This window comes from Ricinus communis, chromosome 7 (assembly GCF_019578655.1).
Source record: "Ricinus communis isolate WT05 ecotype wild-type chromosome 7, ASM1957865v1, whole genome shotgun sequence".
Classification (NCBI taxonomy): domain Eukaryota; kingdom Viridiplantae; phylum Streptophyta; class Magnoliopsida; order Malpighiales; family Euphorbiaceae; genus Ricinus; species Ricinus communis.
In genome coordinates, this window is record NC_063262.1 from 3831301 (window position 1) to 3858963 (window position 27663).

Below are 27663 nucleotides of genomic sequence, written 5' to 3' on the forward strand. Positions count from 1 at the left end.
CCATAAGCTGTTGGTAACAAAAAAGAAACCCTTTGGCGGCCACCTAATCAAACGTAACACCAAATGACCTTCCTCTCCTCAACTCAATCCATTAAACAAATAACACCTTTTGTTTTTTTCGGAAAAAACAAATATATTACTTCATGAAAATATATGGTAATATATTAATTAAAGTGTATATAATTATTATCAAATTAATGGTAGTTTCCGCATTTAATTGTTTTCGAAATTCATTTTATTATCTTTATTGCTCTGTGTTTTCTTTTTTCTTTTTTTCTTTTAGTTTTATAAGATTTAAATTTTTTTATATTCATTTGTTTGTTTTTTTCTTTTTATTATTGAATTTCTTAAAAGGAAAACTTTTTATAGTTATTTTGGATTTATTTATAGAGTTTACAATGATACTCTTTATAACAATTTGAAATTTTTTTATAAATGTATTTGCAGAATTCTATAAATTTAAATAAATATTAAAAGTTTATTTCATTGATTTTTTAAATAAATATCAAAAATTTTGATTTATGATTTGAAATAATAATTGAACGGCTTAAAATAATGTTGAATTATAAATTAAATTCTTTTGTAATATGAGAATGATGTCTACTGTTTAGAATTTCTTTTGATACTTTTTCATTGCATTTATTTTTATTTTTTATTTTTCAAATTATATTATTATTTTTGATAAAATAAAAAATTCAGTGATTTTATATTATAAAAAAATTATATTTTTCATGTTTTAAAAAAGATAAATATAAATTTAATTTAGTTATAGTCATTATTTATTTATTTATTTAGTTAATACTTATTCAAAGTTATTAAATTTTTTAAATAATGGAACATTATATATTATATATAATTTGAAGATGGAAGTTCTAATGTGAATTTAAACTTAAATATTGTTTCAGGTAACTTAAAAAACAGAGTAGATGGATGATAAATTGTGGATAACATTAGTGGAGGGGTGATATTTAATTAGAATTCTTTTCAATTGAAAATAAATAAATAAATAAATAAATAAATATTAGTATTAGGTAATGTCTGTCTACAATGTCCACTTTGGCACTTTCCAACCAAATGCAACCCATGAACCGATAAACGCAACCATTAAATAACTCTTTGAATTTTCTTTTATTTAAAGAACAAAAAAAAGAGCTTTTAACAAATAACCAAAATACATTTTAAAAGAAAATAATAATATAATAAAAGGTACAGACTATGAGAAACGGGCAAAATCTTTAAAAATAAAAAACAACTTTAACAGAAGAATAGGCTTGAATCTGTAGGTGGCGATCATTTGTAAACAGAAATGAATTGATATTCAAAAACCCCAAAACCCCGAAAGATTCAACAAAGAAATCGTCTTTTTCTCCATCTTCTGCTTTGTTAATTTGATTTATATCTATAATCTTCCGCTCTACCCAGGTACTGTTTATTTTTTATTTTTTTATATTCTTTTTTGTGATTTGATCTAGTTAGGGTTTATTTAGTAATCTGTAGCAACATGCACTTTGAGCTGAATTAAGCATCTTCTCCTTTCTTTGTTTTAAGTGTCATTTATTTCAAGGTTTAAGCTTTGTTGAATTTAGACTATCAAGAAACCACCAATTTTTGGTCTTTGTTTTTTGTAGAATTGAACATTTAAGGTCCTAAACAGCTTCTCTAATGATTTTGATCTATACTTCTATTCCTTTTTGGGTTTATTAACGGTTTTTTGTTATATGATCTTTATTTCCTTTTTCCCTTTGCATTTGTCTTGTCGGAATTTTGTAGTTTAATCAGGATCTTTGGTGCAAAGTTTGGTCTTACTGATAGCTAACTAGGTATTCTATTGATCTAATGACTTCTACCTCTCCATTGTTATGCTTCTTGGTTTAATTCAGCTAACGACTGCTAGTTTACAACGAGGTGAATTTGGGAAAATTAGCTTGTAGGATAACTGATAATATATCTTTTGGATATGACTTTTAAACTCTAATGAACATGCTATGTAATTATGGCAGTTTCCTTAGGGCTTTCAATGGTCGTTAATTTTCAGGCATTGATGTAGTGAAGAATATTGAGAACTTTAATTAGAAAGTGATATAGAAGAGATGGTTTTCTTTGTTATGCAACTTGTGTTTGCTACAATCTTGTGAAATTTTGAAGTACTATTATTGCTGGATCTAGGTTCCCCATTTGGTGTACTAATTGGCATCTGCTAGGTTCCTTTTCCTGATAACCTTAGGTTTATGAAAGTACTATTATTTTGAGTTCATAACTTTTTATTTTCTCTAGCTGTGTACAAAATAGGGTACGTGAAGAAAATGAGAACTAATAAATTTTCAATTTTTCCTGTTAGCTGATAAAAGAATACTAAGAAAGTTGAAAGATAAGTTCTTTCATGAAGGTCAGATAATTCCAGTCAATAGATTGACATAACATTGTGGAAAAGCCATGTAACCAAGGATTAATTCAACCTTGGAAACTGAGAAGGCAAAACTGACTGATAATTTATGAATCAGCTTTTGCTTCTGTTGATAATTTAAATCTTTAACACCAAAAGAAATTCTTTACAATTGGTTGTTGAATTTGTAGCTATTTGAACTGTGTACTTGGTCAAAGTACAAAACTTTGATGAGATAGAGGGATGGCTCTATTTCTTGGAGCGAACTCATAGCAAATGGAAGACATTTACATTGAAGACGAGCAGCACTCTCAGTTTAGAAATGATTCTGCAACCCCTTTTGATCTAACTTCTGTGCATGTGTGTGTGTGTGTGTGTGTGTGTGTGTGTGTGTGTGTGAGAGAGAGAGAGAGAGAGAGAGAGAGAGAGAGAGAGAGCCTTGTCAAAAAGAGAGTTTTGCAACAAAAATCAGAGTTTAAGAGGGGAAAAATGAACAAGCAATAAAATATCCTGTATCTCATCAACCCGAGATCCTAGAAAGGAATGAAGGGAAAATAAATGCCCTATAATAGTCTCATTGAAGTGGGATATTGTGAAGGGAAGTCTAGAGTTACTCCTGCCTTTTAGAGCTCAAACCAGCACCTTCTCAATTATGAGCTCTGAACTTTACCATACTCTTGACAATCATTGTTACCTGATTGCAAGAGAAGAATTTGATTTTATAACATTGATCTTTCTCTGTGGAATGTTAGTTACTATTGCTGGCCTTAGATAAATAAGCAGTGTCTTTTTTTTTTTCTTTGAAGGACATTAGAGATTGCTATTATGAGAAATCTTGAAGGGAAATTGTGTAGTGATGGATTCATTATTGTGGTTTTACAGTGGCGAAAGTGTTTGCTACTGCATTGTTGTTCTATCTAACTTTAAATGTTACAACTTCCTGATATAAAACTTTAAGTTTTGGTTCTATACAGGGGATTTCTGGCTGTGAGCATCATTTTCTGAAGAGTTCCATTGACCATGGTTGTCAAAGAGGCTTTTCTTTAACATTACGGTTCTGGGGATCATTAATGTGAGAGGTCACTTTGCTTTCAAATAATAAAGCTGTGGTGATAAAGGTACAGTTCTTACTCTTCCTTATCTTGGAAGTTCTTCCTTTCCTGTGTGCATCAGTTGTGAAATTGGAAATTATTTTCTGTATGTGATGTCATATTCCTACAAAGCCTGGATTGAAGTGGTGAGAGGAAGCATGATCATGTAACATTAATTGAGATAAAACTTTAGATGGAGTCAATTAGTGAAGAAGGAATTCTCTACTTGTAAATATTTGTTGGGCAGTGCTTTTTAAACATTTATATTAAAATTCTGTAGTTTCGTTAATACTGTGTTCATATATCGCATGGTTATATGGTCATATGAGAAATCTTCTACTATATCTCTTAGCTTTTATTTTTATTAGCATATGGTCTAACCGTTTTAATTGTATCTTTTCTTGACTGGTTTTGATTCCCTGTTTTAGTGTGAATTTACTTTCCTGTCCTGCTCTATTATGATATTTGTATGCTGTGGTAGTCAGAAATGAAAAGTTAAAGACAGACTGTTATTATTGGGCTTTCAGTGTCTTGTCTGTTATTATTTAAAAATTAATGCAAATATATTATGATTATACCGCATGTGACTATTTTATGATGGGATATAACTAGCTGGATATGTTGCTACATCTTATCATTGGCTTCCATCAACTGAACTATTTGAAAAAAAGATCTAGCGGTTGATTATCAATGTCTGTAATGGGATATAACTTAGCTGGAGATGTTACTTCTGCTAATCTGTTTCATAAAGAATCTAGTAATTTTTAAGAACTAACAGTTAAATTACAACATATCATTAAGTCAATTCCAAAAAGAGTTTTGGTGCTCGTATATATTGATAGACTTGTTTCAAGAAAAGAGTTGGTGGTTAATGAGCTAGTCAAATTCTAGTTGTGATCAAGTCAGTTGCTAAGAAGACAAACTATTGTAGACTAATTGATCACAGACAAGTTATCTTGGTTGCAGATTGATTTTAATTTTATCTACTTCATTAATATTATGTTTGGAAGGAGGGAAATGAGTTGCATGGCCCACAAATTTGCTTATAGTAAACCCTGCATTTTCTTCCCATTTTCTGCTCCTTCTCATTTTCCTCCGTCCCAAACAATTCCAAAGGGAAATTGAATGCCAGATTTGAACGAGTAAATCTTGCTGTCTGGTAGATGCTTGGTATATTGCCTCTTCTTTTCCTTTAATGGTATGTTTGTGGTACTCATTTATGCAGGTGTGATGGAGATTTCATTGTTGAAAGCTCTTCTCAGTAATATCTCCTCCTTTTTACATTTATCATCCATTGACAACATATGTTCAGACCTGGTTCAGAAGTGTTACCAGAAGGCAGAAGAGATATTGAAGCTATTGAAACCAATACTTGATGCCATCGTTGATTCTGAAATAGCTTCTGATGAAGTGCTTACCAAGGCTTTTGATGAATTGGGCCAATCTGTTGATGAATTGAGGGAGCTCTTTGAAAACTGGCAACCATTGTCAAGTAAAGTCTTTTTTGTAAGTTCAAAATTGGATATTTTTCCCCTTAAGATGGAATATATTGCTTTTTGATTTTAAGGGAGTACTTAAGATGGCCTTGCTTATCATTATACATGTTTAGTTATGCCCTTAATTTATATGAAAATCTTACTATATTTCGTTCTGTTAAGAGTTATCATCTTTTCGTGCTGGACTTAAGCAATGACTGTTCATTTGTGCTTTATAAAAAGAAAACAGACTGCTACAGATGCCATAGCCTACTTTCCCCTCCCTCCTCCTAGCTCCCTCTTAAAAAAAAAGTGAGAAGTTATTTTTTTATCAGATTTTACACTTTCAAATTTGCATCTATATAAAAAATAAAAAATGCTGGAATTATGAAGTAGGTTTACTTACAGGTTATTAACGGATGTGCCAGCTTTACTGTATGCCAGGGTTGATTTATCAATGGTGGTGAAGATTATGTATGCTAACAGGTCGACTAAAAGTTTAGAGGTGGTTGTGATGGTGATGGCTATTTTTACAGTGATGTAGGCATTGTAAACTAACCACGTGGAGTTGATATGTTGGTCAAGCTGGAGATGTGTATCAGACAAGTATACTGTGGGAGAGAGGAAGGACAAACACTGCCAGCATGATTATATGTTGTTGTACTCTGGAAGGAATAATAATATCGTTTTGGAAACTAGAGTAGGAAATAAGGAATTCTCTTTCTGATAGGTGTTTTGTTTTATTTGACAAAAAGGGTAATACTGCTAAACATTATTTGGAGCTGAAGAAGGCTGAGCTGCAAATTTACCTCACTTATTCCACCATTAGTTTCCCTGGTGGGTATTTGAACTGGGGAATTAGTTAATGAGAAGTTCTGTGGTAAAATTACTTATGAGAACATTTGTATCAATTAGATTTATTTAGTCTGTTTTATAAGGTAGTTCATTTATCTCCTTTAATTCTAAAATCATGAATAAGAAAGATTTTAGAATCAAAGCACAGTCACTGCAAATGCTGGTAGATGCTTTTCTGAATTAACAAGGAGGGGAAAAACTTAACAGCGGATTGGGCTAGTAATACGTAGTATAATCATGAAATGCCTTATCGAAAATCTGCCTCCCTTGTTACATTCTAAAAGTAGAAATTGTTTTGTTTGAAATCTTATCTGACCTTGTTGATAATTAGAAGCTTGGATGTCATCATCATTGTTATAGTAATGGCTGTTATCTTCAAATTCAATGTGAGCATTTATTTTATTATGATCATGGTATTTAGGAGCGGAGGTAATGCAAACTTATTTCAGTTGGCATATTATTAGCGTTAGTACTTGTTGTTCTCATCAAATGTGATTTTGGTGTTTGAGATATCTGAGTGGTCATGAGCTATCTGTAGATTTGCTGCTTTGAAGCTTAAATTACTATTTGCAAGGATAACTTCTATTATTCACTCTTTCATATCAACCCCTGGTTTAAGATCATATGATGTTACCCTGATCCTATGTCCTTACCCTTAAAGCGACTAAAGTTCTGCACTTTTCTTATTTCTTACACCATATGCAGGCATTACTACTTGGTGTAAAACTCTAGGAAAAAGTCACTGCCTATCCTCTTGTGATGCTGTATTATAGTTTTTGTTAAATTATGAAGTTCCTTCTGTTGACTTCCTTCAAAAGAAATTGTTACTTTAGGTTTGATGGTCTGTGTCTCACTTTGCTCGGCATGGATTAATTTTTGATAATGAAAATATAATTCTGTCTGCTTAGCTTGAATGCATATGAGCAAAGCATTTCACTGGAAAAGAAAAAAAAAGGGAGAATATAATTTTGCTGAATGTATGAAACTTTTCTCAAGGATGCATTTTCTGATCATCCTTTTTCCCTCCATATATAATGTTTTATAGGTTCTGCAAATCGAATCATTGATATCAAAGATTCGGACTTTGGGCCTGGATATTTTTCAGCTGTTGAAGTCTTCCCATGAACATCTCCCTGATGAATTAAGTACATCATCCCTTGAGGTAATTGTCCCTGATTGTTTAAACTTGCACCTATTTACTGTTGGAGAATAGAATTTGGTTTATTGGTTAATTAGTCGATGCATGCCTTCTAAATTTCTAAGTCATCAGAAATCACAAATTTGGGAGGTGGATTGATTTACAAGTTCATCAGGTTCCTAAGTTAGGAACATAAAACAAACTAAATCCTTCTATGGTCATTAACATTTCACATTGTTGATTGCAGTACTGTGCACAGAAAATGAAGCAAATGGGATATGAACAAACATCATCTGTTGTTAGAGAAGCGATAAGGGACCAAGTGGAGGATGTTGGACCCAGCTCAGATATCCTGGTCAAAATTGCAGAGATCCTAAGCTTGAGGTCTAATCAGGAGATTCTGATTGAAGCAGTGGCCCTTGAGAAGTTGAAGGAGAATGCTGAACAAGCTGAAAAACCCAGGGAAGCTGAGTTATTTGATCAGATGATTTCTCTTGTGACCCGCATGCATGATCGCCTTATCCTCATAAAGCAGTCCCAGACCTGTAGCCATGTCCCAATACCTGCAGACTTCTGCTGTCCTCTCTCACTTGAGTTGATGACAGATCCAGTAATTGTGGGCTCAGGGCAAACCTACGAGCGCGCCTTTATTAAAAACTGGATTGAACTTGGACTAACTGTGTGTCCCAAGACACGACAGACTCTTGCTCACACCAATCTGATACCTAATTATACAGTAAAGGCACTAATAGCAAACTGGTGCGAGTCAAACAATGTGAAGCTGCCTGATCCGGTGAAGTCTGTAAGCTTCAATCAGCCCTCAGCACTTCTCATACATGCTGAATCCGGTACTCCCAGGGGCTCACATGGTTTTTATTCTAGGGGCAACCAACCGATGTCACCTGAGTCCACTCGGTCTACAGATTCTCCTGATAGGAACTGGATCTCTTCCAGTGTCCATCGAGAGTCAACTTCTCCATGTCATCCCCGTTCTACCTCTGACAGTTCCTTATCAGGTATAGTAGGAAATGAACAGGGTTTGGACATGGCAAGAATATCACTAGCAAGTTCTGAGGAAAGGTCTGTTAACTTGGAAGGAAGGAATAGAGATTCAGGTGTTCGCCACTCTGTATCACCATCTAGAAATGAAGTTTCAAATGCTGTTAGAGTTGGTGAACCAATAGCTCAGAGCCACAGTAGAAATGCTTCAGCCTCCAGCATAAATGCTAGTTTTTCTCAAGGAGCACAAGTTGATACTAATGATTCTTCAGAGGTGTTAAATCATCTTACTTCTTATAGCAGTGATAACTCTGGTGAGGTAAAAGCAGAGACACAGGCGTCTACTGCCTTGAACAGCCCTCGCCCTCACAGAGAACCTGAATTCGCACCCCGTTTTATTGAGACACGGTCTCGGAGTCAAACCATCTGGCGCCGACCTTCGGATAGGCTTATTCCGAGGATAGTGTCTTCTCCAGCTATTGAAACGAGAGCTGATCTTTCTGGTGTTGAAACCCAAGTACGGAATCTAGTTGAGGACCTGAAGAGTGATTCCATTGACGTTCAAAGAGCAGCAACTGCAGAACTCAGGCTGCTGGCCAAACATAACATGGACAATAGGATCGTTATAGCAAACTGTGGGGCCATTAATATATTAGTCAATTTACTTCGATCAGCTGATGCAAAGATTCAGGAAAATGCTGTCACAGCACTTCTTAACTTGTCAATTAACGACAACAACAAAACAGCAATTGCTAATGCAGATGCTATTGGACCTCTTATTCATGTCCTAGAAACAGGAAGTCCTGAGGCTAAGGAGAATTCAGCTGCCACTCTTTTTAGCCTCTCAGTGATTGAGGATAACAAGGTCAGGATAGGACGGTCTGGAGCAGTTGGACCTCTGGTTGATTTACTGGGGAATGGAACTCCAAGGGGAAAGAAGGATGCAGCCACAGCTTTGTTCAATTTGTCAATATTTCATGAAAACAAGGCCCGGATTGTGCAAGCTGGGGCAGTTAAGCACCTAGTGGAATTGATGGACCCAGCAGCTGGAATGGTTGACAAGGCAGTTGCTGTTTTGGCTAATCTTGCAACAATTCCAGAGGGAAGGACTGCAATTGGTCAGGAGGGCGGGATCCCTGTCCTGGTTGAGGTTGTTGAGTTGGGTTCTGCTAGAGGGAAGGAAAATGCAGCTGCTGCCCTTTTGCAGCTTTGCACGAACAGCAATAGATTTTGCAACACAGTGCTACAGGAAGGTGCTGTGCCACCATTAGTGGCATTATCGCAGTCTGGCACCCCAAGGGCTAAAGAAAAGGTAAACTGTTATATTATGCTTTTTCACGGGCAGTGCAATTTTTCTTTTTCTCCCCTCGAGGAGGTAATATAATGAGTTTTTCTTTGGTTGCATTTCAGGCTCAGGCACTACTTAGCTTCTTCAGAAACCAACGGCATGGTAATGCTAGGGGCTGATTTGTGGATAGACCAGCCTGCCAGTGCCATCTGAGGTTCTGATTCAAGTTGTATACATAGTGCGTGTACATTTGTTATTGCAAATAATGCATCATATTTAAGGTTTTGCTGCATGGATTTTACTTTATTTGTAGAGGAAAATTGATTTGTAGAGGACATGATTGATTGAGTTACCTTGTGAAAAAAACTTATACATGTGAACCTTGGAAGAAAATATATCCTTTTAAGTTCAGTCTTGAAGAGAGAGAAGTTAGTGGGTGCTGTTTTGTTACTAAAAAATTATGTCTTTCTATCAGAAATTTTCTGGGGACAGTTCTTGTTATAATGGAGACAGTGAAAGTCTGCAATTTAGTTATCTTGAGCCATTCATGCAGAATTTCTTTGGAGTCAAAATATATTTGAAGGTACAATTATTTAAGCTCAAACTGTAAAACCAGAGCAATTTGCAGATGGGATGGGGAGTGCATTTTGTTCTCTCAGCCTCCCTCACATGAAGTTTCAGTCTTCAATGGGTCATCACCATGGCACTGCATCCAACAGAATGTTTTTTCTTTTTTCCTTATCTTTTAGGCGTCCGTAAAATCTTCATTATGATTTATTAACTATTGTCAGGACAAGAATTTATGGGCCTTCCTTCATGAGAAGAAGAAAAACTTTCGCTGTGCAATCATCATTGAATTAGATATTTTATGAAATAAAATATTTTTATTCCACTTTAAAAATGAGAAAAGTTAGGGGACCAAATGCAAAAACATGATAAATTCAGGGGTTCAGTTGTGTAATTAGCCGTTATTTTATTCATTAGAGGTTAAAGAGTGGCGAAGAATAAAAGATAGTACAGAATATTCTCTTTCTATTCATCTCTTATTGTAGGTGTGATAACTCTTATTATTGTTATTATTATTATTATTATTATTATTATTATTATCTCTAGCTATAAATTCCATAATTCATTAACATTTATAAAATGATGAATGAGAAAATTTCAACTAATAAACTTTGTTCAATCATTAAATTAGAAGACCTACGCATATTATATAACAATATGTTTAATGAGAATATATATTTAGAAATATTTAAATATTATAAGAAATTAAAAATTAAAATATTTATTTAATTAAAATGATAATTAAAATATTAAAATAGTAATAGAATTAAATTTTTCTTTTATCAAATGAGTTAACATATATTATGCAAGTGAATATTTTCTTTTTAGTTAAATGACTAAACACTTCGGTTGCCACTTATGTAATTTTAAATTTTTTTATTGACAATAATTTTTAGAAATGAATTATTATTAATTGTTAATTTTTTAATTGTACGACAGTTATTATTATATAGTATAAAATTAAATTTATAAATTTTTTAATGTTTAACATGTATTCGTTATATTTTGAAATTAACTATAATTAAATACTTTTAATTTTTAATTTTTTAATAATTTAAAATTTTATTAGTATACTAATATTAAAAATATTCTAAAAATATTATTAATTTATTCTATTATTGTATAAATTAATACTCTTAAGAAAATCGATATTGTTGTTTTTTAAAATTAAAAATTTATTATATAATAAAAAATTAATTAATTAGTAATAAGATGTTTTTTTATTAATTAAATTGAAAGCAACAAAGAATCTATTATATATAATGATTTAGAATAATATGCTCATCATCGGCATACCGATTCCGGGATGTGGATCATATTATTTTATTTTTAATTTAATTTATTCTGTAGCAGCAAATGCTCGTCATAATACGGTCTCTTGATTTCGAATCGAGAGATTCCTTAGATATCTATACAATAAAATAGAAAACTAATATAACAATAATTAAATATTAATTTAATTTATTATTTATTAAATAAATAAATAAAAAATATTTATAATATTTTAATATAATAATATTAAAATAAAATAATTATAATATTAATAAAATTTGATAAAAGGTTCTCACATATACCAAGATATTTAGTTACAATTATGTTTTCTACTTCAAGAATAAGTCTAAAAAATTAATCATTATAGGTATAAATATAAAAAATTAATTACTTTAAATCCTTAACTTTTAATTAATAATAATTTTATTTTATAATATATATATTTATATTTTATCATCTATATATATATATATATATATATATATATATATATATATATATTATATTAAAAATTTGTATTCAATAGGATTTCAACCTATCTCAAAGGATTAGAAAACCTCTGTCATATCCAATAGACAATTTTAGGAATTATCTATTTTGTTGATTAAAAATAAAATGTAAAAATATAAATATAAATGATGGATTAATATTTTTTATATTTATTATAGAATTATTTGATTTTAGAATTAAATATTTTAGTTTTTAGAATTTATTATTAGATTATTAGAATTTTCAATTGTTGTTATTACAATTACTTTGTTTAATATTATTCTAGTTTCTTATTAATTTATATTCTATTAATATAAAGTAGTATATTAATATTTGAAATTAAAATTATTATTTAGTTATTAGTTAATATAAAATTAAAATATAATTATTATGGTTTTTAGAATAATAATCATTTAAATAAAAAATTAAATTATTATTTAAATAAAAAATTAAATTATTATTAAATTAAAAAATGAAGTTGTTATTAATATATTATCTTTCAAAAATAAAATAAATATTTAATTAAGAATAAAATTTATTAATCGGTAAATTAATAAAAATTTATAAAATTATTTTTTATATATCAAATATATATAAATATTTTATATATTAAAAAATTTTCAGATCGCACAAATTAAAAAATATATATATTTACCACGAAAATCTGAAAATGTTACAAGGATTATGCAGAAATGAAAAACACAGTTGAAATTTGAACAGGTGATTAAACCTGGCAAAGGAAAAAAAAAGTAATAAAGCCTAATAAAGGAAAAAATCGTTAAAAAGATATTATGGTTGAAAAAAGAAAACAGAAAAAAGAAAAGAACTCGAGGAACACGCCAGTTTGATGAGAAGGCAGCCAAACAGACCCCAAAATAAGAAACAACACGTGACTCTCATTAACATTTTCCTGACACCCTCTCTCTCTCTCTTTTTTATTTATTTATAATTTTTAAAAAACCGCTCTTTACCGACTTTCTCTCTCTCCTCCAGTGTCCTCACTCGCACACGCATTATCAGATCACTCTCTTTTCCTTTCAAACTTTCAGCCACCGCTACTCGCTCGCTCGGTCACCAACTCCGCTATTGACGCCGTCGCCGGCCACTTTTCTCCGACATCAGGTATCCCATCCTTTCACGCGTGTCTCTTGTTCTCCCCTCTCCCTCTCTTTTTCTGTCCCTCTTAATGTTAAAAGTTTTCTGTTTTAGGGTTTTAGGATTTTTTTTCCCCAATTTAGGGTTAGAGCTTTTTTTTTTTTTTTTTAATTCCTTACTTCAATCCTTATAATACAAGCGAGTTTTTTCTTAAATATTTTTAAAGCTTCTTTTGCAAACTAAAGTTATTTGTTTTCTCTTTCTGGAATTTTAGTTATTTCAATTTTTCTCTTATTTAGTGATAAAGTGATCTCTGGATAAAAGAAAAAGTGATTATAACTAAATTTGTCAGTAAATATTTTTTTTATGCAGATGAATGTGAAATTATTTTGGAGAAAATTGTTAATATGGGACCTGACTTGGAGAAATCAAAAGTGACAAATGGATTTTTAGCTAACAAAGATCAAGAAGATAAGCAGCTTTTGCAGTGTATAAATAACTATGAAGACGATAACTTTAATGAGGAGGCTTTAAATAAGGTGCCAGCTCGAAATAAGGATATGGAAATTGATATAATTGGATGTACAAAATCCGGTGATAATGGAGAAGTTGAAGCTAGATATGAGGAGGAGGATGTTACTGAGAGTATGAGTTCTTTTGGTGACTCATTATCTGAGAATGAGAACGGTTCTCCGTTGTTGGGCGAACTTGAAGTCGATTCGCGATTATGCGAAGGGGTTTTTCCTGCATCATCGACGGTGTTTGATGGATGTGGTGGTGGAGCATTTCAAATGAGGTAACTTCTTATTTTATTGAACTAATGTCGATACATTATGCTTAAGCTGGTAATGAGAAATTAATAGATTTGAAATTAAACCTCTTTACATAGTGTGTTTCTCTCTGAATTGCTACTTTATCTTGCTGAAATTTCTTGTTTGTGGTCAAAATTCTCCAATCTGAAGTTTACGGGCTTCTTTTTTTCCTTTTGCCCATGACTATAGTGAACTACCTGTCCTTGTCTAGTAAAGATATCAAATGATAATTTGGGACATTTGATCACTGTCCTAATACTTTTGCAGTATTATATAGGAAAAAAAGTAAGTAGTTCAGATCCATCTCACCATCTTTTAGTAGTTATTAATTTTGGTAGAGATCCATTAATCAAACTTTATCTCCGTTTAAGATGTCTTGCTTGAAATCATTACTGAATGGGCATGATTAACTAAATATTAAACAATTGTACCTCCAATAACCATTGCATTATCAATCTGATCATCTAAGACGGATGAATTTGTTTCTATCCTTTTGTTTTAAGCAGAATATCTTGTATTACCTGTTTGTTTAGCTCTGATTATTTGAAGGTAAAGTCCCTTTTGGAAATTCAATTTCTTTTACATTTCAGGAGGAAAAAATTGACAGACCATTGGAGGAGATTTATTCGTCCGCTTATGTGGCGATGCAAGTGGATAGAATTACAAATTAAAGAATTTCAGTCCCAAGCACTAAAGTATGACAGAGAACTTGCAGAACATGCACAGAGAAAACAATTTGATTTTGATTCATTTGTAGTAGAAGGATTTGATACGAAGTCACTGCCATTTTCAAGTTGTATTCAAAGGAAGAAAGTTATGAAGAGAAAGAAAAGAAAAAGAGTCGAAGAGATGACCGATGTAACATCATATATGCTACAACATAACTTGTTCTCCTATTATGGTACCAAATTCTGTTGCCTTGTTTCTTGTAGCATTTACATGCTGACCATTAAAAAGTATTTATTTTCATAAAAAAACTATGTATATAGGTCCTTTTTTCTCACTTTTCTCTTGCTTTTGGTTTGCCAGAGAATAGGAAGTCTGCTGCCAATGTTGCTCCGATGAATGATGATTATGATAATTTAGGTGTGTAAATAAAATCTTGTTGGATCTCACTCTTCACTGATTCTATACTTATATGATCAAACTAATATCGCAGGATTGAACCTCTGCTTATGGATTCCCTTATTTCAGCTAGTCATTTATCAACTTCTTGCTTCGAAATTCAAATTGATTGAACTAGTGAATTTAGTGATTGAGGAGGGACAATTGCATGCTAGCAAATGTGCAGTTGTATTCCTACCTGGTTTTATCTAACAGCACCAGTTTTGATGTCATATCATATTGTGTGATAGAAAACATGCTTTCATTGGCTCCAGAGTGGCATATCACTGGATTGCTCACATGAACTACATAAAACACTTTTCAAGGATGCTGCTTCCTCGAGTATTCCAGTATTTCACGATGTCTACATGCACAAGTTCACACATTAAAAGTTACCTTGTTTTTGCTGGTTTTGGTCCTTGAATTTAATGTTTTGCCTTAGTTTAAATTATTCCTTCTTGTTTGCCTCCAACTTCTACATCTTACTTCTGATAATCTTTTTCCTGATTTTAACTCAAAAGAATTTGCAGTTTAATCATTTATAATTATTATGGAAACTGAAAGTAAAGGAGAAGACTGTACTGCAGTTTTGTATTGTTACTTACAGTATGTTTATGATGTGAAAAATAAATCTCAAATATTGAATAATATTAGAGAAATATGGTGATACTGGAAGTTTTTGAAGTTGATATAACAGAAGTGCTATCTGGAGCAAAAATCATACACATCAAGGAATGATGTTGGCTTTTTGATTTCTAATTAAATGTTCACTAGCTACTGCTATAGATGAATTCTAGAAGGTTTATCCGTGCCTTGTTTTATGTTCTTCAGCTACTGCACTGGCTGAATTTTAGAAGATTATCATGTTGCTAAAGTTCTTATTGCTATTTCGCAGGTAAGGCAATCAGTGCTAATGATGAGTTTGGGTTTCATGATGGATGGACATCTTTTGAAACCAAAGATGAAGATAATATCCAAGAAAACATTCTTTGGAAGATTGAGGTGTTACAATTGCAAGTCCGTAAGTTAAAGGCCCGGATTGAAAAGGTGGTGAGTGAGAATCCTGGGAAATTCTCTTCTGTTAATAGGTTGAGCATGCCTGCATCTGGTGATGCAATGACCGGCTCTGATCATAATCCTGTTTCTGCTCCTGAAGATGGTGATAGAATGTGTCCTAGATCTCTATACACCTTGTCACAGCATGCGTGTGACTTTAATATGGGAGATCTTATGCCTGACAGTGTGGTTTCAAGTCACGGAGAGGTCACCCCTCTTCCTGATATGATTGAAGGCACAGGTCAGCCTCTGGGAGTGTCAGATGTAAATGTAAGTGCACCTCTCTCTATCCTTCCTCATTCCTCCCTTTGCGCTCATTTTTCCCTTCCATGGCATATAGATATTTATTTTTAAAAGTGAATTCTTTCTAGTTAAAGAATCTCTTTCTAGTTTCTTGGCAACAATTAGGAGATTTTCTAGAAGAAATGCGGGATCCTTCTTCTAGCGAGAACATGCTATGGCGTGGTAATCCCACATATGGGGATAAATCAATGCGTTCTAAGATGAAATATTATTAAATATCAATTTGATCAATTCATAACTATCATACAGAATCCCATCAACCCAATCAATGTTCATGTTTTTTCCTTTTCTATTTTAAAGAATAAATATTTTTTACTTGGAAGACTTAGATGTCTTGTATTTCTTGAGAAAGTGATTCGATTATGCTGAAGTTTTTCTTTCTTTTTCTAGTTTTACTAGAGGAATGATTGTGGTTGTAAATGCCAGTTTTTACCAATAGAGTTGATGCTGACAGATACTAAATCCTTGTCTGTACAATCTATGTCTCTATTGCATCAGGAAAGTGCTGCTATTTACTTGCAAATTTGACTGTTTCAGCCAAAAGATTTTGAAGTCTATCTATTAGGGACCTTGCTATATTTGATGCATATATATTTGGGAAGATAAAAGGGTGATAGAAAGTGCTCATGCTAGGGTGAGGGAATTTTGAGAGAAAAGTTAACAGAGTAGAGTACTAGTTTGTTTGTTACTGGCAGCAAACTGTTTCTAGCTGGTCAATATCCAGGTGAGAGATTTAGGTGTGATATCCTTGGCGGCTATGAAATTTGAGACAGAAGTTTGTCTCCTGTTCAGAATTGTGAACACCTAATGAAAATACTTTCACCATACATCTACATGTTGGCCAATTCAGAATACTGTATTCGTTATATATATGTTGAATTTGTTAAAAATCATATTACGTGGGAAGGTCAGTGCTAACTTGAGAAGGTTGTCATATACGATGTTTTATTGCTTTATAAGATTCAGTTGCTATGGGCATTTTTTGTATTGGCAATTGTAATTCTGGTCATGAGAGGTCTAAGGAGACTTATACTCTCTTTTGACACTGTTCATGGGTCATTTTACTCGTCTGAATGTGGATATTGGGGTTCATTACTTTTGCCTTCAAATATCGGTATTTTGATGTTTGGCTGTTAAGGTGTTTTTCCTCTTTTTCTTTTTAAAGTTTTATTGCCGCCCACCTATTAAAATGGTTACTCGCAACTGATTTGTCTTCCATGCAGACTGAAGAGGAAAATCTCATGCATAATCAGGCAGCAAAGGAAGAGATGCAGGACTTCAAAAATATTGCAAGTCAGCAAGCAGAAGTAGCGATGGAAAAGCAGACAGTGCGGGTCTCTCAAATAGAAAACCCCACAGACACATTCGTGCCTCGGGTGAATTTTGGCGGGAAAACACTTCCAAAATCCCGGTCTAATATATCCAATAACAAGAGAAAGAGGGGGAGGAGAAAATCTCGTAGAGGTGGCTGGAATCATAAATCCTGAGCTTAGGTGGATAAGAAATTACTTGGATGTCAAGTATGTGTGCAAAGGCCAACATTCTTAGAACCAGATGTTTTCAGCCACCTCTGCTGCAAGATGATAATTGTACATGCTGCATATTCTGATGTACATCTTCCTTCCCGCTTCTTTCTGCTGCGACATAACTCTGTATATGCTGCGTATTTTTTGATCCATATTTATGGTATAGCACATTGGATGCTTGTTAACGATGGGCTATGTTAATATTTTTTAAGATGGGCTATGTTAATATTTTTGATATAGTAATTAAAATTTTTAGTGTAAATTCCCAGTTTTCCAATACATTCCCAACCCGGGTATTAATTTCTTGCTTATGAAATGGTGGGAGAAGAAAATTAAAGGGGAAACACTGAAAATGAGGAACAAAATAGCAATTCTAAACCAGAGAGGCATAGTGGTCTTGAAGACCCAAATTCTCCTAATTAATGCCTCTTTGAAGCTAGCAGCTTCAGTGAAGCCAAGAATCAGATTTTGATACTGCAAACTACTATGCATCACCGATACGTTTCTTGTAAAGATGACAATTCGTTGCTTCCCCTTGGCATCTTTTGTTACCTTATTTTACATCTTTTTGAAGTCTTAGCATTTTACTGTTCAGTTCTGCAAAATGGGGATGTTTGCGAGTCGTATGAGCAAGCGTATACCACTGGTCTACTTTTTTATTTCTACTACCCTTTTTCTTTTCTTAGCTAGCTTCACTTTCTAAGAACCATAGAAATGTTTGTTCATTATTTAAATTTTCGTTTTAGTTTTTTCTTCTTCATTAATGGTTGAATGAAGTTGAACTTGCCATTTGCTGGTAGGGTTGCCCTCAACAGATGCTACAAACTTTGTCGTGGGAACACTCTACAAGCAATTTATAGAGGAAGACATTGGTAGCTTTGAGGAATTCTGTGGCGCTTTTCTTATATCTTCAAGTAAGAGATTTCATTATTGATATTCCAAAAACAGAAGATTAAAATAAAAAAGAAATGTAGCTTAGATAACTTGAGAAGTTGGCAGCTCAAGCTTTACCAAAAAATCAACCTGAATCTATGAACATTGATATGGAAATGCTGTTTTTCCAAAAGAAAAAAATTTAAATTTCTGGCTTAGAATGAATTTCGTCGGAAGAAATGTCCTGCAACGTATTCTAGTTTTTGTTCAACTTTATTTATATTCATCCACTGATTAGTCTATCTTAGCTGAATATTCATGCACAATAGACTTAATTGATTTCAGTGTACTAAATCCTTGTCGAATTTATTTGAAGATTGACCTACAAAAAAACTTTGAAACAGCACATTTGTCTCAGAATTGCCTGTTGAGAAGTATCATATACCATCCAAGAGGGAAGTGGAGGTAAGTCACCATTGTCGTTGCTATTTTGCAATTTTCTTAATATAGTACAGTTTATGTTCAAAAGAAAAGAAAAAACTGGAAGGAAGAAGAAAGTACAGTCTCATATATATAAGACGAAATGGTAATAAAAAGAATAAAATCGTTGCAGGTATATTTTAATGATTGGAAAAGAGCTCCACAGTCCGTGAGAAAGGAATTGTTTTTTGGGTTTATGAAGAAGAGCATAATTGTTAGCAAATTTTCTGACACTGCCCTCGTCACTGGAATGGCAATAGCAGCCATTGCAGCTAAAAGAGCAGGAAACAATGTTCCCAAGTTAAAGATGATCAACGGCATTCCAAGTCCCATCTTTGTTCTCTCTTTTACACTACTTTCATTTGTCTCTGTTAAGCTCACAAGATCCTTGTTGACATTGTGGCATGGAGGTTTGTATCCTCGATTCTATGATTGAGTTAATAATTCCACCCGTAATTTTACCTAATCTGCTTTCTATTTTATCAATAAGCTTTGGTTCAGTGGTATTGGAACTGTCTCTAGGACTGTGAGGCTGTGAGCTAGAACCTTATCCAAGACTAATCAACCAAAAGAGAAATCTCAATTCTTTTTTTTTGAATAATAATTTACAAAATCTCGTGATTATCATTTATCGACCTGTTTTTGTAATGGCAGATGCAGTCTCAGCTGACATTTCTAAGGATGCTGAGGAAGAAGCCTTTTTAAAAGATCAAACACCTGATGGAGAAGGGGAAATTATAAAGTACGCTACTAGGAAAGATCGACCTCATCAGTTTTCCTGTCACTTGCAGCAAGTAAATTGAGTCTCCAAGTTAATCTCAATTTCTTTTCATTTTAAGCAACTAATCTATTTCCAACAGTTCAATTTACGTGGTAGAAGATATATACCAGGATGTAAGAGATCAAGCACAAGAAGATCAATCAGAGAAACAGATTGAATTAGACTTCAGTCACCAAGGCAGGTTAAGAAGGCCAAGTAGAAAGACCATCTCCAGGCCCAGCGCAGCTCGCTCATCTATCAATCCCGGACGTAGATTACCCTCTTCAAAACAAGTGGTGAGCTATTTCTTCCTCCAGGAAAATATTTACCCTTTTCCGTCTCCTTTCTGTTCTGTTGTTAACAATATCATTTCCGATAGGCCCTTGTTGATGAGATGCTGTCTCTTTTCTCCAAGTTTCAGTCTGAGCTTACTCCCCCAGTGATAGACATTCAAGTTGCACTGCAAAATGTGAATGATGCCCTTAAAACTGGATCTTGCATTCTTCAAGACCCTGAACAGGTCAAGAAACTCAAGAAAGCCTTACACCTTATTTCTACATATAGGTCTGAGGATAGTTTTTCTTCTGCTAAGGTCTCTGTCACTGCTAACTTGGAGCAGGAGATTGATAAGCTTGAAGCAAAGTTCAGAAATGCCGAAGATGTAGTGACCAGGACTTTACAACTCCAAGCTAATAAAGCACGGGCTGAGAAAGACTTTCAGGAAGCATATCTTCTGCTTAAAGAACTCAAAGCTAAAGATGATCAGATTAAGGATCAAATAGGAAATTTGAAGTCTGAAATCGAGAGCATTAAAGCAGCTGAGAAGGAAAACTTAAGAAAGATCATCGATTGCTTTGAATCTGGAAAGTGTCACAAGGATTTGGCAACAAAATGCGAAATGGAGCTGGCGCGCTTGGGACATGCTACGAACAAGGCAAAGAAAGATAAGGCTGACGTAGAAGCTGCTTTCAAGAACTACCGGCAACTGTTTACTTGAGTCCCCATTCTTTCGGATTCATAATTGTTGGAGATGCTGGGAATTTTAGTAATGCTTATGGTATCTTGATCATCTGATCAATGTCTGAAATTATAATTTATTCGGTGAAAAAGTAGTATGGCTTGAGTGTAAAAAAAATTAAGGCATGGCAAAAGATATGGGGCTATTTAGGAGATTATGGTAAAAAAACATGGTGCCAGTTAAGAGATTAATGTGTTTTCTCCCTATAAAAGGGAGTAACTGTAGTGAGAAAGAAAGCGGAAGAAAATGAAGAAAAAAAAAAACGATGTTATTTTCCGAGATAAATTTCTTGAATTTCTGCTGAATTTGATTCTCGCTTGTTGCTGGAAATATTTCTCTGTTTTTTATCTTCTTTTCTTCCTTCCAGATTTCAACAACAGTTTGTCATTTCTCCCAATATGTATTTCATTCCATTTTCACATATCTTGTAAAAGCACTTCTTGCTCTATATTATCCAAAATTTAAGGGAAGTGTTCGAGTCTTCTGCCAATTAGGCTATGGATAAAGTGATTACATGGATCATCAGTGCTACAAGATCGTATAGTGCATAAAATAAGATGAGAATCTCATTTCATCGCTCTTGCTGATTTGATTTCAAAAGAAACTGTAGAAATTGAGCTTTATTGATGTGTGATGATTTTTACAAGTAAAATTCTGATATTACAAGTATGAGTATAAATTGTTATATACATGCTGAGGGGTAACGGTCCTTAAGCTACTTAGTGGCCCCTTATACTCTATGTCAACGTTCTTTTTCTAGTCTAGTAAAGGTAGAAGTGCAAAGGTCTGTGATGAGATGTCTGTACAGCTTTCTACTGTACAGACCTGAGACCTTGACCTTTGGTCCTTGTCTTGTGGTCTCTGTGATCTTGCCTCAGGGCTTGGTTCTTCAACACTCTTCCTCAAGGTGGGTTCGAATAAGTTGATGGAACCCATCTTGCTAAGAAGATTTTTGTGGTTTGCTTTATCCAGAGCCTTTGTGAATATATCCACCAACTGTTCGTGACTTCTGACGAATGGGGTCTCAATCTCTCCAGATTGGACCTTTTCTCTTATGATATGACAGTCGACTTCAATGTGTTTAGTTCGTTCGTGAAAATAGAGTTTGAAGCATGTGCTTGGCTGCTTGGTTATCGCAATACATTTTCATCAGGACTTTGCATTCTATTCCCATGTCAACAAGCACTTGTTTAATCCAAATGAGCTCGCTAGCTGTTGACGCCATGGCTTGATATTCGGCTTCTGTGTTTGATCTTGCAATTACAATCTGTTTTTCGCTTTTCCATGTTAATAAATTTCCTCCTACAAAGGTGCAGAATCCTGGAGTTGACTTTCTGTCACAGCTTCCTGCCCAATCTGCATCAAAGAAACCAACTATAGCTAGTGTTGTTATTTTTCATCCAAATACCCTGACCTGGGGTGCTTTTGAGATATCTAAAAATTCTATCAATAGCATCCAAGTGGCTGGTACAAGGAGCATGCATAAACTGGCTTACCATGCTTACTGCATAAGTAATGTCAAGTCTAGTGATGGTTAGGTATATTAACTTTTCTACTAGACGTTTATACTAACCTATGTTATCTAGTGGATCTCCATCTTCCAAATTAAGTTTGATATTAGTTCCCATTGGGGTATTTATAGGTTTGACTTCCATTTTTCCTGTTTCTTTCAAAAGGTCAACAACATACTTTCTTTGAGACAAGAATAAGCCTTTATGAGATTTGGCTATTTCTATCCCGAGAAAGTATGATAGTTGACCTAACTTTAGTTTAATAATAGTGCATGTGTGGGTATGTTTTACAAACATAGAGGAATCAAAGGCACATTTATTAAAATTGATATTTAATAAAAAATGGCTTAGCTTGGCATACCATGCTCTTGGAGATTGCTTTAATCTGTAGATAGGCTTTTTGAGTTTACATACCAAGGAGTAGTCTGATGAGGACTTGTGGCCTGGAGGAAGGGTCATATAGACTTCCTCGTCTAGAGATCCTTGGAGGAAGGCGTTTTTCACCTCCATTTGAAACAGACTCCATCATGAATTAGTGGCAACAGATAATAGAATGCGAACAGTACTCATTTTTACTACAGGTACAAAGGTTTCCTGGTAGTCTATACCATAGGTTTGGGTGAACCCTTTTGCTACAACCTGGCCTTATATCTTTCAATTATACCATCACATTTGTACTTTATTTTATACACTCACTTACACCCTACAGGTTTTTTTATTGGGTGGCAGAGTAATAATATCCCAGGTATCATTTTTTTCTAGGGCCTGAAGCTCTTCCTTCATGGCCTTACACCAATTGGGATTAGAGTTAGCTTCATAAAAAGATGTGGGTTCGATGTGTATTGTGAGATTGCCTAGGTATGCCTTATATTGATTTGATACTGAATTGTAATTAATGAAGCGTTGAATTGGATACGACACCTTGTGGGACACATAGTCCCTTAACCTGGCAGGAGGTCTGGTTGGTCGAGATGATCTTCGCAAGGCAATTTCTTCTTGTGGCTCATTTTGTTCTTATGGCTCATGCTTTCCCCTTGAAGAAGTTGCCCCGGGAGTTGCCTTTGAAATTGGCTCCCTCTATGGTGGAGTGTCCTGTATTTGACTGTCAAAAAAAGAAGAGTTATGTGGAAATAATAAGGTAAGGGGCCCATGGTTTTTAGTTGGGTCATTTGTGAAGTAAGGTGCATTTTCAACAAATGACACATCTCGAGAGATGTAGGTCTTGTGAGTGGAGGGGTCATAGCATTTATACCCCTTCTTTTAGAGGAGTATCCTAGGAATACAGTTTTGACTGAACTCTTGTCGAGTTTATGGTGGCGATTGATGTAGACAAAGGTGATGCAGCCAAAAATTCGAATGTGCCCTAATTCTATTTTTCTTCCTTTGAGGATTCTAGAGGACTTAGATTTTTTAGTTTGGTGCTGGGTGGTCTGTTGATGAGATACGTAGCAGTTAGGAGGGCATTCGACCAAAAAATATTTAGGACATTATTTTGAAAGAGAAGGGTTCTTGTGACTTCAAGGAGATGTCTGTTTTTTCTTTCAGAAACCCGATTTTGTTCGGGGGTATAAATGCAGGTGGTTTGATGCAAAATTCCTTCTTTGGAAAAGAAGTCGGAAAAACTTTTATTTATGTATTCAGTGTCATTGTCTGAGTAAAAAAATTTAATTTTAGCATTGTACTGATTTTGAATAAAATTAAAAAAGTTCTGGAAACAAGTAAAGACCTCGTTTTTTCCTTTTAACAAATAAACCCAAGTAGTGCGGGATTAGTCATCAATGAATATGACAAAGTATCTGAAATGATTGTATGAAGTGACAGAGCAGGTCTCCAAACATCAGAGTGAATTAAGTCAAATATATTTTCAGATACAGTAGAAGATAAAGGGAAAGGTAACCTAGTATGCTTAGAAAATTTGTAAATGTCACAACAACTAGAATTTAATTTTAAACAAAAAAGCTAGTTTAAGATTTTATCGGACGGATGCCCAAACCGCTGATGCATCAACATTCCTTGATCGACTGGACTAGTCGAGACAAGACATTGGTTAGTGGAGTTTGTGAGATAGTACAGACCATTTTCAAAACATCCATCACCAATCGTCTTTCCTATGATTCAATCCTGAAACAACACTGTAGTAGGTGAGAATATAATATTACAATTCAAGGTTATTTTCCCAACAGATAATAAATTAGATTTAAAATCAGGTAAGAAAAGAATATCTTGTATATTATTGTGAAATAAATTTGAGGAGCCAAAGCTAGAGATTTTAGCTCGATCTCTGTTGGCAACGATCACATGTTGGAAATTTATAGGTACAAAATTTTATAATTTTATTGGATCCCACATCATGTGATCGGTTGTGCCGGAGTCAATGATCCAATCTTGAGAATTTTTTTAAAGAATTTATGTAATTTTTAAATACTAAACCTGACCCATGGGGTTGCTGGAGCTGAATAATGGACTGGAGCTGAGAAATTAATTGTGAGAATTGGAAACTTTCTGCCGGGTCGGGTCTGCTGTGCAAATCGGGTCGGATCCGGGTTAGCCTAATTGTTGGAGTCGAGTCGGGTCGGATCAAATAAAAAGATTCGACCCGCTACTTAAGTCCCGATCCGACCCAGACATCTTGTCATAACCCTTAGGGTTAGACGCATTAAAGATGCCTAAGCCGCTAAACCTTCTCCTTTCCTCTTTCTCTCTTCTCCCCCCACTTCTTCCTTGCTCGATTCTGCTGAGACTTAGTCGTAAATGAGGATGGAGGTGCCAACAGCGGTCTTGAGAGTGTCCCTGCTTCTTGTAGTGGTCGCACCTCTCAACGCTGGCAAGCGCTCCTTTCGCTCGAGCCGTTTCTCGAGGGTTTGAGAGATGAATGAGGTAAGCTTTATTTTTTGTGTTGTCGAGGCTAGTGGCTGTGCTCATAGTCGTGCGTCTAGTCTCTTCCTACTGGATGATGGCTATGACAACGTCGATTTTGGGGAGGTTGCTTGACAATAGAATTTGCGACCTCAGAGCTTCGTAGCTCGAATCCAACCCCCCTAGATAAGTATACACCAAGTCCTGTTCTACTCTCCTTCTTACTTCTTCTGGGTCTGTTATCGGTGGGAGGTAATTCTGTAGTTCCTCCCATCTGGTTAGTACCTCAGTTGCATAACTCGTGCTTGTCCGAGTCCCTTGTTTGGTTTGTGCCAGTTCTTTTCTTTTAATAAAGATTGGCTTTGGCTTGCTTCTAGTTCCTGTGATGAACCCTAATTTTTCTTTTTTTTTTTGCCGCTTAAGCTGATGTAAACTGACATTGACCATTCGAAATAGTTTTGATTGCTTTTGACACAGTATTGGTTAATTTTGTGATATCACTGTGAAACATGATGAAAAAGGTTTTGAGGTTGGGTTGGTAAGTGATGACAGGATTAATCCTGCTCTGATACCATGTAGAAATTGAGCTTTATTGATCTGTGATGATTTTTACAAGCAAAATTCCGAGATTATAAGTATGAGTATAAACTGTTATATACATGCTGAGGGGTAACGATTCTTAAGCTACTTAGTGGCCCCCTATACTCTATGTCAACGTTCTTCTTCTAGTCTGGGAAAGGTAGAAGCGACCTTTCTTCCTTAGAAAAGAAAGGTTGCTCCATTTTTCCAGCTGCAAAGGTCTGTGATGAGATGTCTGTACAGCTTGAAAGCTGTACAGAACTGAGACCTTGACCTTTGGTCCTTGTCTTGTGGTCTCTGTGATCTTGCCTTAGGGTTTGGTTCTTCAACAGAAACCCAAACAGCAAAATTATTGTTGTTCTACACTGAAAACTAGCACTTCAAACACTAGAATTTAATAAAACTTCTCATTGCCGTTCCCCATTTTATAATGGAAATAAAAAAAGCCTGAACGGCAGTACATTGTCAAACATAAGCTTGTAACCCAAAATTCTGGAAACAGAATTGCATAATCTAAAGGACTTGCTCAGACCCACCACCTCTTCTGGCTCCTGTATGAAGCTAACAATTTCTTTCAAGATAGGAATCACAATTTGATATAGGAAACTGTTGGATTACATTGATCTATTAAAGGATACTTTTCTTACTTGTACCAAACAAGTCAACAGGCAAATCCCTCCTTTCTTTGCCTCCATCTCTGTCCTTCACTTTACTTATATGTACATAACCATTCTGTGACTAAACTACTTGGGTTCAAGTACTTTACAGAATGGGACTGGCCATGAGTTTCATGGGAAAAGGTTTGTGATCATCTTTTCCCATACTCTTTTTTCTTTTCCTTTTTTTACCCCTTTCCATCCATCATCATGCTTGTTTTCTTTATTTCGTTCTAAAATTTATTAGTTAATTCCTAATTTTAAATTCTTTTTCAAAGGGCTGCCTTCAACCCAGATGGTAGGGTTTGTTATGGGGACACTCTACAAACAATTTGTGGAAAGAGATATTAAGACCTTTGAGGAATTCCACATTGCCATCCTTGATATATTCAGGTAAGACAAACGGACATGTTCTCATTTCAAGCTGTGAAACATTTACCTTTCTTTTTTTCTTTCTTGGTACAGTTAGAAAATTTTAATACAGAACAGGGTTAACCCTTTGAGCTTCTGCGTTACATGACAAGCACCAGTGCAACTTACCCTTCCGAGTATCTCTTTCTTATAAAAGAGTAGCTATTTTTTCTTAATATTCTTAACAAGAATGATAGTTCTGTGAAACCAACTCTTTATACAGCTCGTTCAACTCATCGTTGCCCGGCAAGCATTATGATGTACCCTCAAGGAAGAATGTACAGGTAAGTCAGCAGCTTTAAAGAAGAAATATTAATCAAATATTTGATGATTAGTTATTTTTCATTATCATAATCAATACATGTGATTCAAAATATTCATTACAGGAATGTTTTAGTGGTTGGAAAGATGCTAAATCAGAGCCTGAAAGAAAAGAACTTTTCATTGCCTTCATGAAGAAGTACGTCCATCTTAGCAAGTTAGACGATTCTGTAATGGTAACAGGAGTAGTAACACCTCCGGCAGCCATGGTAGCGAAGAAAGCGATAGAGAATGTGCCCCAGTTGAAGTTACTCAAATATGTACCTGATGTGGTGTTTGTGCCTGCTGCAACAGTAGCAGCACTTATTTCTGTCAAGCTTACAAGAAAAATGTTTGTAGGTGGTTTGGCTACAGCTGTAAATGAATCAAGCCAAACCCTAACGTCTTAATACTTTTTTAGGCTTGATTCATTTCTCTTTATTTTGAGCTTAAAATCAAATCTAAATTTGTATTCAAGCTTGGTTTGGTCTGTAACATTTCGAACTGAGCTCGAGGAGCATACTCATTTGTTAATAAAAATTAAATATCTTAATATCATTTCAGTCATCAATTGTATTTTGTCTAATTATTCAGTAACTTTATCATTTTAATATCGTGAAAAACAATTTAAAAAATAAATGAATTGTTATGGTAATGGGAACACGAAATATTATTATTTTAGATTTCTCATATATTTTTATTATATAAATCAGGAATAAATTAATTATAAGAAATTAAATTCTATTTTAATAAGTATAAAAATTTA

At 34.2% G+C, this 27663-nt stretch overlaps 4 protein-coding genes across 11 annotated transcripts; all 4 read left to right on the plus strand.

Moving 5' to 3' along the window:
- Window positions 1–1174: 1174 nt before the first annotated feature.
- Window positions 1175–9648, plus strand: LOC8285621 (U-box domain-containing protein 4). Of its 2 annotated transcripts, XM_015722817.3 has the most exons (6): window positions 1175–1422; window positions 3358–3501; window positions 4700–4980; window positions 6850–6966; window positions 7190–9253; window positions 9352–9648. In XM_015722817.3, the coding sequence occupies exons 3-6, from the start codon at window positions 4705–4707 to the stop codon at window positions 9406–9408; spliced, it is 2514 nt and encodes an 837-aa protein (XP_015578303.2). In that variant the 5' UTR covers window positions 1175–1422; window positions 3358–3501; window positions 4700–4704; the 3' UTR covers window positions 9409–9648. The 2 variants fall into 2 exon arrangements, with proteins under 2 accessions (XP_015578303.2, XP_048232541.1); XM_048376584.1 differs by lacking the exons at window positions 1175–1422; window positions 3358–3501 and adding an exon at window positions 5394–5786 and having other exon boundaries at window positions 4846–4980.
- Window positions 9649–12474: 2826 nt separating this feature from the next.
- LOC8285623 lies at window positions 12475–17715 on the plus strand. 3 transcript variants are annotated; one of them, XM_048376809.1, is made up of 6 exons: window positions 12475–12679; window positions 12927–13448; window positions 14055–14365; window positions 14494–14550; window positions 15464–15894; window positions 17151–17715. In XM_048376809.1, the coding sequence occupies exons 2-6, from the start codon at window positions 13060–13062 to the stop codon at window positions 17412–17414; spliced, it is 1452 nt and encodes a 483-aa protein (XP_048232766.1). In that variant the 5' UTR covers window positions 12475–12679; window positions 12927–13059; the 3' UTR covers window positions 17415–17715. The 3 variants fall into 3 exon arrangements, with proteins under 3 accessions (XP_048232766.1, XP_048232767.1, XP_048232765.1); XM_048376810.1 differs by having other exon boundaries at window positions 13005–13448; XM_048376808.1 differs by having other exon boundaries at window positions 12483–12679; window positions 13025–13448.
- Window positions 17716–17828: 113 nt separating this feature from the next.
- On the plus strand, window positions 17829–20865 carry LOC8285624. Of its 5 annotated transcripts, XM_048376813.1 has the most exons (7): window positions 17829–18367; window positions 18731–18791; window positions 18940–19216; window positions 19461–19600; window positions 19698–19862; window positions 19946–20086; window positions 20159–20865. In XM_048376813.1, the coding sequence occupies exons 3-7, from the start codon at window positions 19003–19005 to the stop codon at window positions 20561–20563; spliced, it is 1065 nt and encodes a 354-aa protein (XP_048232770.1). In that variant the 5' UTR covers window positions 17829–18367; window positions 18731–18791; window positions 18940–19002; the 3' UTR covers window positions 20564–20865. The 5 variants fall into 5 exon arrangements, with proteins under 5 accessions (XP_048232770.1, XP_048232768.1, XP_015578300.1 ...); XM_048376811.1 differs by having other exon boundaries at window positions 19946–20865; XM_015722814.3 differs by having other exon boundaries at window positions 19988–20865.
- A 5328-nt stretch (window positions 20866–26193) lies between these two features.
- Window positions 26194–27455, plus strand: LOC8285625. Its single transcript, XM_015722816.2, has 4 exons — window positions 26194–26330; window positions 26465–26579; window positions 26821–26881; window positions 26984–27455. The coding sequence occupies exons 1-4, from the start codon at window positions 26300–26302 to the stop codon at window positions 27305–27307; spliced, it is 531 nt and encodes a 176-aa protein (XP_015578302.1). The 5' UTR covers window positions 26194–26299; the 3' UTR covers window positions 27308–27455.
- Window positions 27456–27663: the final 208 nt, after the last annotated feature.